At 44.3% G+C, this 18,752-nt stretch overlaps 1 protein-coding gene across 1 annotated transcript in view; it reads left to right on the forward strand.

Annotated features, from left to right (window-relative positions):
- The window catches only part of CFAP251 (cilia and flagella associated protein 251), a gene marked incomplete at its 5' end in the record, with an annotated part of 74,515 nt that extends 57,920 nt beyond the window's left edge, over nucleotides 1-16,595 (forward strand). The window contains 3 exon segments of the mRNA XM_081288452.1: nucleotides 13,857-14,085; nucleotides 14,960-15,061; nucleotides 16,389-16,595. Of these exon segments, the coding sequence (XP_081144578.1) occupies nucleotides 13,857-14,085; nucleotides 14,960-15,061; nucleotides 16,389-16,489 (432 nt within the window). The 3' untranslated portion in view covers nucleotides 16,490-16,595.
- Between the last annotated feature and the right edge of the window lie 2,157 nt (nucleotides 16,596-18,752).

Genomic DNA, 18,752 nt, shown 5'->3' on the forward strand with positions numbered 1-18,752 from the left:
GATGTGCCCCATACCAGTGTGCAGGCTTTGTGAGCTGATGAGTTACTTTATATCTGAAGCTGCACAGGGAGAAGTTTCTGATCTTTTGTTTTTCATGTCAGATTTATAGTGATTAAAAAAAATCTTTTCAAGGCTTTGAAACTTCTCAACTCTGGCTTTTCTGTGGTTAATGGAACACATCCATCCTATTAAGATGCAATGGTCCCCTGTACCCAAGAAGCTGCACAAAGAAGTTGGCCTAGCTAATAGAGTGTTTTAACACTTGGGCACATTAAAGGCTCAAGCACAGAGATTCAAACCAGCCCCGCTAAAACTATATCGTATTTATATTTTTCTTACATCATAGTAACTGCCTCAGGGATTTGAAGCTAGTCAGCGTGGTAAATTGAAGCCAAATAATACAAGAATATAACCCTCCCCAAAGAATTCCTAGCCCTTCCCTTGTTTTGCAGGAAGCTACTCACAGAATACAGCTAAAGCAGGCAGAGGGGGCAGTTCTTATAAACCATGTTTTTAAATGAACGATTAGTAAAGTGTACAATGTTATCGAAGGAGCCAGGACCTAGGTGTCCAGTTTATATAGCTTATGATGTCGAGAATGTTTCATCTCCCATCTTTATAAATGCATCAGGTCTTCCAGGACATTGGAGCATTGTGTTGGAGGGGCCCCTGTGCAAGGTTCCTTGGCTGTCACTTCCAGCCTCTCTTCTGTTTAACCTGTGCAGCGTTGTATAATCCTGACCAGTTTTTGTAGTGAATTAACACCGTGCAACCACTTAGTTCCATAAATTTAAGGCGAATCCCAGCAGACACATGTGTGCTTGCAAAGTGCCCCCAAAGTGAACACTCCGCAAGTGTTACCTGAGTGAGTAAATGAGTGAATGGTGCCCACGGGCCACATTTGACTGCAAGGACAGTGAGGAAGGCAGAATCCCTGACTTTATGATTTGACCTCTGAGTGATCATCAGGTACCCCTAATGTGTCCGCTGTGTTCAGGAGTGGTGACATTGTTTAGGAGTGTCCGGAGAGGAAATAAAAGACTACTTGTCTTCTTAAATGTGTTTATTTTGGACTCAACAAGTTTACTTTTTTTGTGTCTGTGTGGTACTGGGGAACTTTGCTACTGAACGACATACTCAGTCCTTTTTAATTTTTTAAAATTTTGAGACAGGGTCTTGCTAAATTGATGACAACCTCAGTAACTTGTTGAGGTTGGTCTCAAACTTTCAATCCTTCTTCTGCCTCAGCCCCCTGAGTGCTGGAGTTATAGCTGTGTGCCATCTTCCTTACCCAACAAATCTACTTTTAAGGGTACATCCTACAGGAAAAGTCTCACAGTGTACAATAATACACATAAGGAAGGGACAATTATTACAGGATAGTTTCTAGCAGCAAAAATTAAAACAACCCTAATGTCCATTGACAGGAGATGAGATCAATAAAATAGGGCACCCCTACATTTAGTAACCATTAAAAAGTGAGATTGAGCTGGCATATCTGTAGCTGTCTATAATCCCAGGAACTTGAGAGGCTATAGGAGGATCACAAGTTTGAGGCCAGCCTCAGCACCTATCTCAAAATAAAAAATAGAAAGAAATGAGGATGTGGTTCACTGATAGAGCACCCCTGGATTCAATCGTTAGCACCCTCCCCCTCCAAAAAAAAAAAAAAATAAGTGGGATTGACACATGCTTCCTGATCCAGAAAGAATATACAGGATTTGTTACTAAAAGGAAAAAGGCAAATTTCTTTATTATATGAGTTTATATATGCCTAGGAAAACATGAAGGAACATGTTGTAAGCCTCTTTTGTGGGGGAGGGGGTACTGGAGATGGAATCCAGGGGTGCTCTACCACTGAGCTGAATCCCCAGCCCTTTTTATTTTTATTTTGAGACAGGGTCTCACTGAGCTACTGAGTTCCAAACCCTTAACGATACCATTTCTGGGGGATGGGATTTGGGAGGAATGTTGCTTCCTGCTTTGTACATATAACCTGATTTAAACTGAGGCCTCCAAAACCAGCTGGAACCCTGGCCTCAGCCAGCCAGAGTTTTGTGGTTGCTTTAGGGGCTCGTGCCCTCCCTATCTCAGGGTTCTGCCTGTGCATGTGCAAGTTCTGTGCACCCCCATTACTCCAGGCATGACACCTTCCCTCCCCTACTTTCCACATAGAGCCCACTCCCACAAGAGGACTTTCTTGAAATTTTGGGAGTCATCAGGAAAGGTCACACAAAGCCACATTCACCTCAAGCTGCTGTTAGACATTCTTTTTCTCAGTCCTTATAACCAGCCACCATGGGGGCCTCCTCTCTGGCCTCCATCCCACTCAGCTCTCCCCTACCCTGGCTCCTCCGGCCTCCTTCCTGGAAGACCCCCAAAACACCAGGTTCTTCTTCCTCTGTGAGCCATGGCAGTTCAGCTCTTCTTAACTTTTGTTTCCCAGCGTACACTGTACACCCTCCCAGGGGTCTGTAAATGAAGACCTCTACTTTTCTTGGAAGACACTCAGGTTACAAATGCAGGGGATGAGGAACTTCAAACCTACATTTTCATATTACTCAGTTTTTCTTAACTGCAGCCCATAGTTTGTGTTGCTTTTGTATTCAGAACAAAACTCAGAAAGACAAACACACAGATCCTCCTAAAGCCTTGTGCATGAATTCTCACGGCTAAAATATGGTCCCAGCTGGGGTGGAGAGACCTAGCCAAGTAGTCCAGCCTCACCCACAATGAGGGGGAGAAATTTGGGCACAATTTCTGCTCTGATAAAGATCCCAGGGGAATTTGGAAATTTGCACGTTGAAGAGAGGCCCTCAGTATGTTGGGTCTTGCTTTGAAACATAAATATTGGGAGGCATTTCCATCCTGAAGGTAAGAGAAATGGCCCACTGTTCTAGGAGAGGCCTACCTGGTCCGCTGAGAGCCTCCAGCCTGGGCCCTTACCCAGCAAACAGCTTCCTGCAGAAAGACCAGAGCAGGACAAGACTTTCACACTTAACACATTAAAGAAATAAATCCTGGGATACCATGAGCCACTGGAAAAAGGAATGTAGGTGATGATACTGTAGCGACCACCAACTACAGCAGCAGCAGCTCTTCTCTCTGGAGCTGTGCTTTGAGCTGCTGAACCCCTGGGGCCCTTGGTCCTCCTGGGTCATTTGATCCTCAGGGTGACTGCAGGAGGCACAGCTGGCTGTACCCTCTCCATTTCACAGGTGGAGACAGTGAGCACAGAGCCTTGGAAGGATTGCAGTCACTCAGGTCCAGAGTCTAGGACTAAGCTGGCCCACCCCAGACCCTGGCTCTGATCCTACATGTATTAGGTACAAAGGAGGAAGAAAACCTTGAAAGTTGAGATGGCCACCCTAGCTATTGTTGTGGGATGGGGACTCACAGGACATTTATATCTCCATTGTTGGAATTTTTCACAACAAACATGTATTAATCTTTACAGTTTTTATGGGGGCTGGGGTTGTGGCTCAGTGGTAGAGCGTTTGCCTAGCATGTACGAGGCACTGGGTTCGATTCTCAGCACCACATATAAATAAATGAATAAAATAAAGATCCATCAACATCTAAAAAATTTTTTTAAAAAGTGTAGTGCAATGATGGTGGAAAAAGGGCTGGGGATGTGGCTCAAGTGGTAGCGCACTCGCCTGGCATGCGTGTGGCCCGGGTTCGATCCTTAGCACCACAAAGATGTTGTGTCTGCTGAAAACTAAAAAATAAATATTAAAAAATTCTCTCTCTCTCTCTCTCTCTCTCTCTCTCTCTCTCTCTCTCTAAAAAAAAATTCTCTCTCTCTCTTAAAAAAAAATGATGGTGGAAAAAATATATATCTTATATATTTTGGGGGATTGAACCCAGGGGTGCTTAACCACTAAGCCACATCCCTGGCCCCTGCTTTTTTAAAAATATTTTTTTAGTTGTCAATGGATCTTTTATTTTATTTATTTATATGTGGTGCTGAGGATTGAACCCAGTGCCTCAAACATGCTAGGCAAGCACTGAACACCAACCCCAGCCCACCCTGGCCCTTTTTTAAAAAAATATTTTTAAGGGCTGGAGTTGTGGCTCAAGTGGTAGAGTGCTCGCCTAGCATGGAGCACCGGGTTTGATGCTCAGCACCACATAAAAATAAAATAAAGATATTGTATCCACCTAAAACTGAAAAAATAAATACTTAAAAAGTATTTTTAGTTGTAGATGGACACAACACCTTTATTTATTTTTATGTAGTACTGAGCATGGAACCCAGTGCTTCACATGTGCTAGGCAAGTGCTCTACCACTGAGCCATAGCCACAGCCCTTTTTAATTTTTGTTTTTATTTAGAGATATATTCTTACTAAGTTGCTCAGGGCTTCACCATCTTGCTGAGGTTGGCTTTAAACTCGTGATCCTCCTCCCCAGCCTCCCAAGTGGCTGAGCACCACCACACCCAGCAAATTTTAAAGTACTTATGTCCTTGGATCTGAAGTTTTGTTACTTGTTCCTGCCATGTCTTCACCTCCATATTACTTCTTTTCTTTTCATTCTTTTTTTTTTTTGGGGGGGTAGTACCAGGGATTGAACCCAGGGACACATGGCCATTGAGCCACATCCCCAGACCTATTTTGTTTTTTATTTAGAGACAGGGTCTCACTGAGTTGCCTAGCGAGCGCCTCACTGTTACTGAGGCTGGCTTTGAACTCTTGATCCTTCTGTCTCAGCCTCCCAAGCCGCTGGGATGACAGGCCCGTGCCACCATGCTTGGCTTCTTTTCTTTTCTTTTAGTAACTTTACTGTGATACAACACACACTATACCGTCCATCCATTTGGAGTATGCAATTCAGTGGCTTTTGCATGTTCGAAGAGTTATGTGGCTGTCTGCCCCGTGTAATCCCAAGTGTTTTTATCACCCCAGAATAAACCTCAGGCCCATTAACAGTCACTTTCCTTTCCCCCTCCCCCAGCGCCTGGCAACCACCCATCTGTTTTCTGTTCTGAGGATTTGCTTCTTCTGGCATTTCATATAAATGAGAGTGTATAATATGTGATATTTTATGTCTGGCTTCCTTCACTTGGGATGATGTTTTCAAAGTTCATCCGGGTTGTAGTGTGTGTCAGTGCTTCGTTCTTTTTTATGGCTGAATAAGATTCTATTCCTTCATGTGAATATGCTGCATTTTAATTTATTCATTCATGAACTGATGGACACTCGGGTTGCCCCTGCTCTTGGCTATTATAAAAAATGCTGCTATGAGCCTTCCTGTGTAATTTTTTGGGTGGATGTGTGTTTTCATTTATCTTGCATATGTACCTAGGAGTGAGTGGATTGCTACCTCAAATGGTGACTCCATGTCCAACTGTTTGAGGAACTGCCAAACTGAGTTCCATTCATATTATTTCTTGACTTGAATCAGAATCCATCTGGTGCTTCACGGTGCACAAGGCAAAATCAGAATTTCAGGGCTGTGGGCACCTGACAAACCCTAAGTTGTGGCTTTGGGATAGGGTACAGGACTTGTCATTCAGATAGCAACGTCCCTTTGAAACTCTTAAAAAACATTCACAGAGGTGGGGAAGAGTCCCTGAAAGTTTGAGGCCTGGGCTCTGATGAGGGAATGAGTGAAGTTATCATAAGAGGCCTTCTGGTTGGCGTTATTCACACGGAGTATAAAACAGCTGGGAGAAACTCTGTGGCCAAGTGGCCCAACTGCCCAGGGGGCAGAACCTGACCATGGGGTTCACCACTCCAGGATAAAGAGGCAGCTGTTCAGATATAGTAGCACCCCCTTGTCCATAGGTTTGCTTTCTGTGATTTCAGTTACCCTGAGTCAACTGGATCCAGAATCTATTAAATGGAAAATTCCAGAAATAATTCATAAGTTTTAAATTGTTTTTCTGAGTAACATGATGAAATTTTGTGCCATCCTTTTCCATCCTACCCAAGACAACCATCTCTCTACCCATTGTATCTGCTCTGTACATACTACCCGCCTGTTAGTTACTTCATAACCAGCTCTGTAGTCAGGTCAACCACTATAGTATTACAGTGCTTGTGTTCAGGTAACTGTTATTTTACCTAATGGCCCCAAAGTGCAAGCATAGTGATGCTGGCAATTGGATATGCCAAAGAGAAACTGGAAAGTGCTTCCTTTAATGAAAAAGGCAAAAGTTCTCTTTTTAATAATAATTTTTTAAAAGGCCAGGCATAATGGCACACACCTGCAATCCCAGCAATATAGAAAGCTGAGGCAGGAGGATCCCAAGTTTGAGGCCAGCCTCAGCAACTTAGCAAAACCCTGTTTCAAAATTAAAAATAAAATTAAAAGGACCAGGAATGTAGCTCAGTGGTAAAGAACCCTTGGTTTCAATCCCTAGTAACTGCGCTCCCCACTCCAAGAAAAAATCATATGCTCAGGTTACTAAGATCTATAGTAAGAACAAATCCTCTATGAAATCATGAGGAAAGGAAATGAAATGTACACTAATTTTGCTATTGCACCTAAAATCACAAAAATTATGACCAACCACTATCCATGTTCAGAGCTTAGTTAATATCGAAAAAATGATGATACAGGGTTCTGTACTATCTGTGGTTTCAGGCATCCACTAGAGGTCTTGGAATATATCCCTCAAGGATAAGGGAGGACCACTGTATGGTTCCAGAGGAGACCCAGGGCAGCTGTGAGGCCGAGGGGGCTCAGAGGTGTCTGCAGACAGGGCCATATCGTGACACTGCCCAGCCCCAAATCCTCTTTGCCTGACTTATTCCCTGAGCTTGGCCAGGGAGGCAGGGCTGGAGTGAGCAACTGGGAGGAGGCGTGGGAGATGAGCTGTGACTGGGGCTGCCTCCCGATTCATTGAGGATGTTCTAGAGAGCATTGAATGTGGAGAGGAGGATGTGGGCAAGAGGGAGAGTGCTCCAGCCTGGGAGTCTGTAAAGGAAGCCAACCCCATCTGCAGCCTTCTTACAAGAACACCGAGTGGCCTCAGTTCAAATGTATCGGGTTCCTCTCCATTAAACAGGGAGCTTATAAAACTTAATTATAAAATGTAATTCAGAAGCCCTGGGTGTGCAGCTGACAGCAGGAACCACAAACCAAAGGCCTACCTGGGTCAGTGACAGGCAGAAGTAAAAATCCCGCATGAGGGACTCTAGCCCACCAAGGGCAGGCCGCCCTCAGGTCACAGGGGCTAGGTCAGCTGTACCATCAGAGGCCCCAATCCCTAAAAGTTGTAAATCAAGCGACAGATCATTAAATAATATCCCACCTTGGCCAAACAAATGCACAGTAACTACTAGAAACTGAGGACATGAACCAGGGCAGTGAGTGGTCATTCCAAGGAAGCCTGTGTGAGTTCTCAGAAATTCTTCCATGGCCCCATATTGTCCACTTGTCCATGTGGTACTTCCCTGAGCTCCTGCAACACCAGGCTAAGGCTGACTGAGCTGCTGCGAAGGCAGACAGCTCAACACAGGAGCTGGGCATGGACCCGAAGCACCGCACTCAGCCCACACCTGCCCCCCATCATTGTGCTACTGAAAATCACAAGGCTGGTGCTGGTTCCTTTTGACATGAGCATCACCTCCATGAACCCCTGTGTCCCAAGACAGTGGTTCTCAAAGGTGGGCCCCCAGGCAGCTGCCCTGGCATCACTTGGACTTGTAAGAAATGCAGATTCTCAGCCCCATCACGGGCTTGCTGAATCAGACACTCTGGGGTGGGACCAGCAGTCTCTGTTTTACCCAGGCCCACATGGTCGTGTTGGTGCCTGATGTGGTTTGAGAGTCCTTTGCCTTCAAGCTGGACATCCTGGCCATGGCCACACATTCAAATCACTGGGAGCTCTTAGACACTGTGACTGCTCAGACTCCACGCCAGACTACTTAAATCAGGATCTGGGAGTGGGACTGGCCCTCCGAATCTTTAAAGCTCCCCAGGTGACTGGACTGAAACGCTGCCTTAGCAGATGATGGGCTAGCCTGCGATAAAGGACAGCCAGTCTTCTGTACAGGCCAGCGCGGCCTCCTGCTCCTCCAAAACCATCTTCATGCCGGGGCATTATGAAGGTGCTCAGCATGCCATTTCCATCTTGGAGGTTCCTCTTCCAAACATGGGCTTTGTTTAGACAAGTGGAAGCACCTGCCTTTGCAACCAACATTTGCAGAGGTGACTCAGGAAGGAGCTGTCAGGGATGCCAAAGCTGCCAGCTTCCTGCTTGTTGTGCAGCCATTCCTGGTCCATCACCGGGAAGAAGAGAGGAAGGGGTGGGTCACCTACTGAGTGGTTTGTGCTGAGAATGTTCCCTGAGATCTTTGGAACTCTGGGGACATTTAACTCAGGCACTATTCTATTGGATTCCATTTTGTCATCCTAGTCTCTGCTTCTGAACTAAGTTCAATTGTATATTCCATTAATAATTTATATATATTACAATTTTATAGTTATAAATTACTAGATCTAATTAATATGATATATAATTATATATTGTCACTTGTAATTACCTATGTTCTAATTAGCAATTGCATGGAAAATATAATAATCATAGAATAATTACTGTTTATTGAGTGTTTACTATGTGTTAGGCTTTGTGGAAGCATTTTACATATATTATCTCAAGAGCCCAGTGCATATGTATCACTGTGTTAACCCCTCCTTCAAGGACATTGAGGCCAGGAATGTGAAGTAATTGCTCAAGGTCCCATGCACAGAAAATGGCAGTGCCAAAGTTGGAACCTAAGTCTCTCATCAAAGATTATACTTTCAGGGGCTGGCGTTGTACCTCAGCAGTAGAGCGCTTGCTTGTACGTATGAGGCACTGTGTCTGATTCCCAGCACCATGTATAAATAAGCAAATAAAATAAAGGTCCATCAACAACTAAAAAACTAAATAAAAACGATTATACATTTAGTTTCTATTGGTTCATAGTAAATAGTGGCATACACTATATTAATACAGTTAAAATTATATAATATTAAGATACTATAGTATGTAAGTATGATACTGGGTGGTGTTTTATTTGTACAAAACTTTACACACATAATAACATGCAGTTGTATAAAACTTAATACGAAACAGTGTTATCCCTTACAGCTACTAATATAGTGTCAGTTATATTTAATTTGTATCCATAACCAATAATGTTATTTCAAAAGACCATTTCTAAAATGTTGCATTGAGAATTTGTGGCTGCTTTGAAAATACTGGGTGACAGGCTGAGGTTGTAGCTCAGCGGTGGAGCACTTGCCTAGCATGTGGCAAGGTCCTAGGTTCCATCCCCAGCAGTGGGGAAAAAAAAAAAAGTCCCTCCTTGGGCCTGGGTGGGTTGCCATGGGCTGCCTAGGTGATGGTGATGGTGGCATAATCATGTGTCCTGTGCTAATGGCCAAAATGAAACCCTTATCAGAATGGCACTTAGGGCCTGGAGGCATGGCGTTTATCTCTGAGGAGGTGGCATTCCTGATCAAAAGGTAAGGAGGCCGAAGCAGCTCTGCAGAGTACCGTAAAGTTCTTGGGATCAGACAGCCAGCATCTGACAGTTCTTTTCTCCCACAGATGGAGTGAAAAATGTCATGTTTTCTGTTTGCTTCATGCAGATGTGCGAGTCTAAGCAGCAAACGTCTGCAGGTGAACTTGCTGAAGCAAAGGGAGCTAGTGGGCTGTGGTGGTACGGGGGCCACTCAGCAACCATGGCTGGGGTTGCAGTGATCCAAGGGTCTTCAGAGTAAAAAGAAGCAGTCTGTGGGATGTGGGCTCATGAATGAAGCTGTCTCAACCAGTGGAGAGTGGCAAATGGAAAATTCAAAGGATGGTTTCGTGGGGCAGGAGGTGGGAGGTGGCCCCGGGAAAGAAGCACCTGAATAGATGCAAGGCACTGGTGACTTTCTTCTTTAGATGGGTGATGGCTTCTTGGAAAAAAAAAAAATATTGAGATAGAATTCACTGACCATATACCTTTTAAAATGTGTAATTCAGTGGATTTTAGCATATTCATATTCACAGTTGTGTGAACAGCATCACAATCCATTTGTATAATATTTTCATCCTCCAAAAAGGAAACCCCAGACCCATTTCCAGGCACTCCCCATTTCCCCCAAACCTCCTCCCCAGCCATAGGCAACCGCTTTTACTTTCTTTCACTATGGATTCACCAAATCTGGGTATTTCAAAGCACCACTCCTACAGTAGTGGTGTTGGGGAGACTGGTTTCTTTCACTTAGCAGCATAATCTCTCATAACGCATACTTTCAAGATTCGTTTATGTTGCAGCAGGTATATGTGGTTCATTCCTTTTTATGGCAGAATCATGCCCCACTGCATAGATGGGCCACCTCTCATTTCTCATTTGTCAGTTGATAGACATTTGGGTTGTTTCCATTGCACAGCATTATGACAATGCTGCTATGAATATGAATATTCGTGTCCAAATTTTCATGTGAACATAAGCTTTTGTTTCTCCCAGGCATGTACCAGGAGAGGGATTCCAGGGTCCCGCAGGGGCTCCATGTTTCATCTGGGGAACATCTAGACTGGTTTCCACAGCAGCCGTGCTGGGTTACGCTTTTAGCAGAAGCACATCAGCATTCCCATTTCTCCTCATGCTTGCCAACACCTGTCTTTTTGATTTTAGCCATCCTGGTAGATATGAAGTGGCATCTCGATGTGGTTTTAATTTGCATTTCCCTAGTGGCTAATGACAAGTGAGCATCTTTCCATGTGCCTCTTGACCATTCATATGTCTTCTTGGAGAAATGTCTATTCAGATCATTTACCCATTTTCTCATTAGTTTTGTCCATCTTTTTTTTTTTTTAATTGTGTTAGAAGAGTTCTTGGTGTTTACTGGCTACAAGTCCCTTGCTTGTCACATACCTGATCTACACATATGTCTCCCTTTCTGTGGGTTGTCATTTTGGTTTCTTGATGGTGTCCTAGGAAGCAAAAATATTTTTATTTTTGGTAGACTTCAATTTTCTCTCCATTTTTCTTTGGTTGTTTTGTGCTTTGGTGTCACATCTGTGAATTCTGACTAAACCAAAGATTCACCCCAATGTTTTCTTTAGGATTTCATAGTCTGGGCTTATACATTTAGACCTGACGAATTTAGAGCTCATTTCTGTGTGTGGTCATCGTGTTGTCTCAGCACCATTTGTAGAAAAGACTATTTTTGCCTATTGAATTGACATGCTGCCCTTGTCAAAAATCAATTGATAATGAAGGTGAGGGTTTATTTCTGGACTCCTAATTCCATTTCATTGAACCTCATGTCTGTCTGTCATGCTGTGTCTTGATTTCTGAAGCTTTGTCATAAGTTTCAAAATTGGGAAGTATGAGTCCTTCAGCTTTGTTCTTTTTCAAGGTTGTTTTTGACTATACTTGGTACCTTGCAATTTGAATTTTAGGATCAGCTTGCCAATTTCTGTGGGGGAGGGAGCCAGATGGCATTTTGATAGAGATTCTGCTGAATGCATAAATCAATTTGTGGAGTCTTGTCATCTTAACAGTATTAAATCTTCTAAGCCCTGAATACGGGAGGTCTTTCCCCTTCTTTAGGTTTTCTTTAACTTCTTTCAATAATATTCTGGAGTTTTTCAGAGCACAAGTGCATTGTTTCTTTTGTTAAATTTATTCCTATTTATTCTTTTGGATGCTATTAGAAATGGTATTGTTTTCTTCCATTTTTATGGTGTTTGTTGCTAGTATGTAGAAAAACACATGATTTTCACATATTGATCTCATACCCTGTAAAGTTGTTGAACTTAGTTAACAGTTCTGGTAGATTCTAGTGGGTTCCTTAGAATTTTTTATGTACAAGATCATGTCAGCTGCATAGAAATAGCTTTACTTCTTCCTTTCAAATCTGGTATTTTTATCTCTTTTCTCCTGCCCCGCCTTCCAGGTAATTTCCTTGGCTAGAACCTTCAGTAAAGTGTTGAGTAAAAGTGTTGAGAGTAGGTATCTTTCTCTTGTCTTGGCCTAGGGGGACAGTTTAGCTGTGAGGTTTTCACACTTGTCCATTACCAGCTGAGGAATTGTCCTGAGCCTTGTGTGTGGAGTGTTTCTATGATGTGAAGCATTAGAGTTTTTGTCAAATGCTCTTTCCTGCACTTAATGAAAACATAATATGGGTTTTTTTGGTCCTTTGTTCTATTAATAATCGTGTTTAACATTACTTTGGGATTCAAATCTTAAACCAATTTCGCATTCTTGGGATAAACCCCACGTGGTCCTGGTGCATAGTTGTTTTTGTGTGTTGCTAGGTTCAGTGTGCTTGTGTTCTATTGAGAATGTTTGCATCTAAAATCATAAGAGATTTTGGTCTATGGTTTTCTTTTCTTGTGAAGTATTTGCTCTATGTTTGGTTTCAGGGTAATACTGTCCATTATGGAATGAATTGGAAAGTAGTCTCTTTTATTTTGGGGGAGAATTTGTAGAAAAGTTGATATTCGTCTATAAATATTTGGTGGAAACCAGTGAAGCTATCTGGCCCTTGACTTTTCTTTGTGGAGAATTCAAAAATTAATGCAGTCTCTTGCTGTAGGTCTATTCAATGGTACGGTTTCTTCTTGAGTAAGTTTTGGTCATTTGTATCTTTCTAGGCCTTTATTCATTTCATCTCAGTTCTCTAATTTGTTAACACCCGATTGTCCATCCTGTTCCCTTAGGCTTATTTTTATTTCTGTAGAATCAGTAATGATGTCATCTCCTTCAATCCTTTTCTCTTTTTTCTTGGTTAATTCGGCTAATATTTGTCAATTTTTATCGACCCTTTCTATGACTAATAGGTGTTTGTTCTAAAAAATCACACCATGTAAGTTATACATACGTTACATATAATCTGTTGTATACATAAAATATCACACAGTAAAATTATAAAATTGATGAAAAGGGAATTATAGAGCAATTATTTGTCTTAAATTTACTAGGGATGGGGTCCTATCGTTGAGCTCCCTACTGAATTATTGGCTTATTCAAGTAAACTCATTTCCAATTTATTGAGGATTCTAACTTTAAAATAAGACTACTATCTGCTTCCCATGACAAAGAAGTAGTTGATACAGCATGAGATCCTTAGTTGAAAGGAGTGAAAAAGTGCTCCTGCCAGTCCTTGTAGTATTGACAAGCCTGACGGGGCTAGGGCAGCTCTAGTAGAGTACACAAACCGGGTGGTTACAACAACAGAGATTTTAATTAATTAATTTGGGTGCTGAGCATTGCACCCACGGCCCAGTGCCTGCTAAGACAACAGAAATTGATTATTCTCTCAGAATTCCAAGTCAAGGTTTCGGCAGGGCCACATTCTTCCCTGGAAAACCCTCAGAGGAGAATCCTTCTTTGCCCTTTCTAGTTTCTAGTGGTTGCTTGAAGCCCTTGCAATTCCTTGGCTTAAAGCTTTCCCAGTCTAGTCTCTGCCTCACAGGACCGCCCTGGGTGTTCCTTGCCTACTCCAGTGTGGCCTCATCTTTGTGCATCTGTGTGTGTACGGGAGTGTCCCACCACTGAGTTACATACACCCCAGGCCTTTGTATTTTTTATTTTAGGAAAGAGTCTCACTTAGTTGCCAGGACTGGCTACCAATTTATGATCCTCCTGCCTCAGCCTCCCAAGTAGCTGGGATTATAGGCATGTGCCACAGTGTCTGAATGACCTCGTCTTACTAATTACATCTGCAAAACCTGTATTTCCAATAAGGTCCCGAAGGTTAGGACTTCAACATATCTTTCTGGGGGCACAATTTTACTCTAACAGACTTGTTCCAAGTTGACTGTGAATTTCAGTCTCTTCCTTTTCAGTTTTTAGAAGTATAACAACAAAGTGTCTTTCCTGTTTACCATCATCTTTTTTTCTTAAATTTCTTCCCTAGATTGATGACATGTTTAATGAAATCAAATTTAGTAAATACGTGGACACTGGAAAGCTAATTGACAAGATCAACCTACCAGATTTCTTCAAAATTTACCTTAACCACAGGCCACCTTTCGGTAACACCATGAGTGGCATCCAGGAGAGCTTTAAAGTTCTTGGTTATACCAATTCCAAAGGAGAAAAGGCTATTCAGAGAGAAGATTTCCTGGAACTGCTCCTAACTAAAGGTAGATACATGAAGGGGGTCTCTGGTAACATCCTTGGGTTTTTCTAAGTAGGGAGAACCAACCTAGGTGAGACAGACCCCTGGGATCTCCATCCATCGTGAAAGAATAGTAATTTGAGAGCCTTTCAACCATGAAGGATGCTGTGACTGTATTCCATGTCCAGCAAGTGTGGGGTAAGGGGAGGGACCCTACATGGTTCATGTCCCAGCCTCCAGAAACTGCCAATTTCATCATCCTCACGTATAAAATGGGGATTCAAATGCCAGCTTATCACTCTCACAGGGCTAGCATCAGATTGGGATATATTCGGGAAATAAAACTGTGCCAAAGGGCTGGGGATGTGGCTCAAGCGGTAGCGCGCTCGCCTGGCATACCAACAAAGATGTTGTGTCCGCCGATAACTAAAAAATAAATATTAAAATTCTCTCTCTCTCTCTCTCTCTCAAAAAAAAAAAAAAAAAGCTGCGCCAAAGTAAGCTTTTATGTTTACCTGCTGTCTTCCACATTATTTTATGTGGGGGGTCAAGTCAGCTCTCTCTCGGAGGAAGGGGAGGTTCCTGTGAGTCTAATTGGGGGGTTCTGGTGAAGGGAACTTGAAGATAAAGCTGGGCAGTCTCTCTGCAAGTTGCCTTATTTCTCTCTACAAGCCCCAGCATAGCTCCCTGATGGGAGCACACTTTTAACATCACTTGAGGAAGTGCTCTGACAGTGAATGGGACTCTCCTAAGTGTTTTGTGTGTAAAGAGAAGGGAATAGCAGAATAACTGAACACCTTAAAGAGTGGAAGCTGAGACCTTGGCTTGATGATCCCAAACTCAGATCTTGTGCTTGGCCCCCAGAGCTGAAAAGCCTCTTTTTGCTCTTTGACGCCCAGGTGAGCACATGACAGAGGAGGAGATGCATGACTGCTTTGCCACACTGTTTGGCCTGAATCCTGAGGGGTGGAAATCGGAGCCTGCGGCCTCATCTGTCAAAGGTACTGGGGTCGGCTCTGTCTGGGCATGCAGCTGTGGCTTATTAATTTGTTGTAGACTTAAGTGTGTTTATCTCTCCTGACTGGCGCAAGCCATTCTCCTTAAGACTGTGCACTCCACAAAGTCAGCCTGCTGGGAGTCCCACCTGAATAAATTATGAGGAGCCATGTGCAGGGGCTCTGGCTGCCGACCAGAGTGTCTGCCCCTGCCCTCTGCTGTCCTTTTGTGTCTCCTGGCCTTGCTCTTCCCTTTAGTTCACCGACCTGTTCTTCATCCCATTAGTCAAGGGTTTCTGCGTTAAGCGGGTGAACACCAGCCACTAGTAGAGGGTGCAGTGTGGCAACGGCTTTAAGACAAGAGTACTGACAGGGAGACACAGATAAGGAGAGACGACAGCTTGGTGGTGGCACAAGCCCAGCTTCGAACTGTGAGAACATTTGAGTGCTTCGGGACTGTCCTGGGCTGGTGTGTAGCTCCATGTTAGAGCCCTGGCCTAGTGTCACCTGGCATACTAGAGCCTGCTCCTCCAGCACTCAGAAAATAAATTAACAAGTACATAAATAAATAAGTAAATGGGATCCTCCTTCTTGGCCTTCCCCGATTCTCCACCCTCTCCTTTTAGTCCACTAGCCTGAAACGCTGCTTGAACTTACATGCAGGAGGAACCAATCCAAACAGCCCTTCTGGGCCTTCTTGGGCGGAATGTCTCCAACAACACGCCCCAGTGGTCAGGGCTGCTACCTACTGTGACAAAGTTTCCCTGCCTGTCTCCCTAATTCCACTCCTTCTTTTATTGTCCATTCCCAGAATCTAATTTTTTAAAAATATTTATTCTTAAGTTTTAGGTGGACACAGTATCTTTATTTTACATTTATGTGGTGCTGAGGTTCAAACCCAGTGCCTCATGCATGCTAGGCGAGCGCTCTACCACTGAGCCACAACCCCAGCCCCCCTCCCCCAGAATCTAATTTAACAAAGTTCCTGAATTCAGAAAATTCTGGAATTCGGTATCTGATGGCTACCCATTCCTTTGTGTACTTTGGATCTCAGAACATGGCTTTCCCGATCATTAGATATTTACCTTTTGTTTCTAGGAATTTTGAAACAGTCAATGATGGTCAAGGGTTTCTAGCAAAGATTGCAGAGATTTGGGTAAAGGAGAGATTTGAACTGGTTTACACCCAGTGGTTTTCAAAGGGTCAAAGTCAAACCACAGCACAGAGCACCTCTTGCTCTTGTTTGGTGTCTCCCCTTGTGTTTTTGGAACGTCCTCTGTGTTAGAAGCCTCATTAGTGGAAGGCATTTGGTTTTCTCCTCTTGTTTGGCCAGGCTCGAAAATTTGCCTCAAAGAAGAACTTCCAGACGAAATCACTGCGGAAATATTTGCGACTGAAATTCTTGGCTTAACCATTGCAAAGGATTCTGGATGATATGGTCAGTGAAGCTGTGAGGAATGTTTGAAGCACAAAGGACTTGTGCGTGCATTTTCCAAAAAGCATTACTTTTTCTGCGTTTGTTTCCCTACCCCCACTCTAATCTTCAGAACATTTAGACATTAAAAGAAAATTTCTTTTAAGCTTTGGAATTTGCTAAGTTGGACATTCCAGTGTTTCTGAAATAGAAAAGTGGGCGGAGACAAGAACAGCCCTAGCAGCTGGGTGTACATGGCGGCTGGACACCCGGGACTGTCTTCGTGCCTCATCTAAGGCAGTTCTTCCTGGACGGATTTGCATAGGATGCTGCGGGTCTGAGCCAGCAACAGACCTTCCTGTTGACATAAGTGGTCCAGGGAAATGATAGTCAGTGGCCCTATTCCCTTCCCCTGGAGTGTTACCTGGGCCCTTGGCCTAATGTGACTCAGTATGGATCAGCTCTGCCTGTTGTGAAGCTGGGGAGGAGGTGCTGGGTGCTCTGGGCTCCTGAGAGTCACCAACTGTGGCTTTTTCTCAGCAAAAACCCAAGCAGTTGTGTGTGGCTGTTAAGATGAGCACCACTGGTCATGCTTAACCCCGGTGGCAACTGCCAGAGGGAATACAGAAGCAGCTGGAGCCCTGGTGCTGCACCTGGGCCAGAGCCCCATGCAGCCCCACCCCTGCGGGCCAGTACCTCCCCTTTCACCGCATACTAACCAGCAGGGTTGTGGTCGCTTCACCATCTTACACTCTGCTTGGCTTCCGGACAGATAGTGGGCAAAAGCAGGGGCTAGTTCCTCAGCTCCAAGGACATGTAGGGGACATCATCACTAAGTTCACGATGGTATTTTGGCCTCAGAAATAGCATAGCATCACAGTGTAAGCAGAGGAAGGTTAGGGTCTGATCTTAGAGCTTTGTCATCATTTCTGAGGCCTTGGTCAGGCAAACATGTGCAGTGCTTCCATCCAGCGTGCTCAGTCCAGCACACCCACACCCCAACCTGCGCGTTTCCCAGAGAAACCAGCACCAAGATAAAGTGCCACTCTCCTAAGGAGTAGTCCCCAGGAGAGAAACCCAGCAGCAGCAGCCGCCACTTCCTGTGTTGAGCCTTCTCACTGCCTCATGTCCAGTTGGAAATTTGGCATAGTGAGAGTCTTTGGAACACTCTGGAACATGGAACGGAAGGAACCATCTGCCCCAAACCAGGCTGTGTCACAGTGACCTTGGGGCAGATGGTGCGAGCCAAGGTTCTGTAGGCGCCTGCTTGTTAGAGCATGTCACCAGGGCTCTGCAACCTCGTTTACATTTTGTTCTTTAAAAAAAGCACAAAAATAAAAACAAGTTTTATACATCAATTTTGCAGCTGCTAAGGACTTAGGAGATATATTACCAAGCCAGATAAAAAGTTTCCAGGGACGTTTTAGGGAACAGGAAACTCATGAATGACTTGTTGTTCTCTTTAAAAAATAATTCAGAATTGGACAAGCGTGGTCACCAATCAGGGGCTTCTTTCATTAAATCTGGTGCCCTTCCATTTTGATCTTATCAACTACATATATTGGAACAGCTGTCTTGAGCAGAGCTGACTGGGATCAGTTGGACCCGGTAGAGTTGGGACCACCGTGAAACCCAGGCTGCAATGCTCTTTCTGGGCTGATCCAGCTGTGGTGGAGGGAGGCGAAGTCCTGGTTATGTTGGTTCATCTAGGAAGGCCAAAATAGCTGCGACTGTAGGATGGGTATCAGTGGCGTTCCCAGCCCACTCCCAGCCCAGCCTGGCAGGGCCCTTCCCACCTTGAGACCTCTATCAGCAGGGGCCTTGGTTTTATTGCCTCTTGACTTCTTTGACAGAGGCAGAGTTAGATACGTCCCTTTTAACCCCTTGAAGGTCCCTGTACTTCCCACCCCAGGCAGGCCCAGCCTCAGAGAAGAGCCTGGGCACCAGCACCCTGGCCCAAGGGAGGGGACGGGCAGCACAGAGAGCTCAGAGTCTCCAACAACGGGAATGGCAGAGTGGGAACAACAGCAGGGGACAACAAAGAGACAAAAGACAGTGTCACTGAGCTTGTGTATCAAGACTTAGGAACCAACCTCTAATACCACCCAAAAGCACATTGTGATGTTTTTATAAAGTGACCACAGTTGACAGCAGAGCCTCTGGGTGGTTGTTACTTGAAGGTCAGGAACACAGGGACTAGCAGTGGCCTTCCATAAGCACTGAGAGCCTCCCCAGGCCCAGGCTTCTCTCCCCACCCCAGGCCCCTCTGGAGGGTGACCACTG

This window comes from Spermophilus citellus (genome assembly GCF_964194105.1).
Source record: "Spermophilus citellus genome assembly, chromosome: 3".
In the NCBI taxonomy this organism is placed as follows: domain Eukaryota; kingdom Metazoa; phylum Chordata; class Mammalia; order Rodentia; family Sciuridae; genus Spermophilus; species Spermophilus citellus.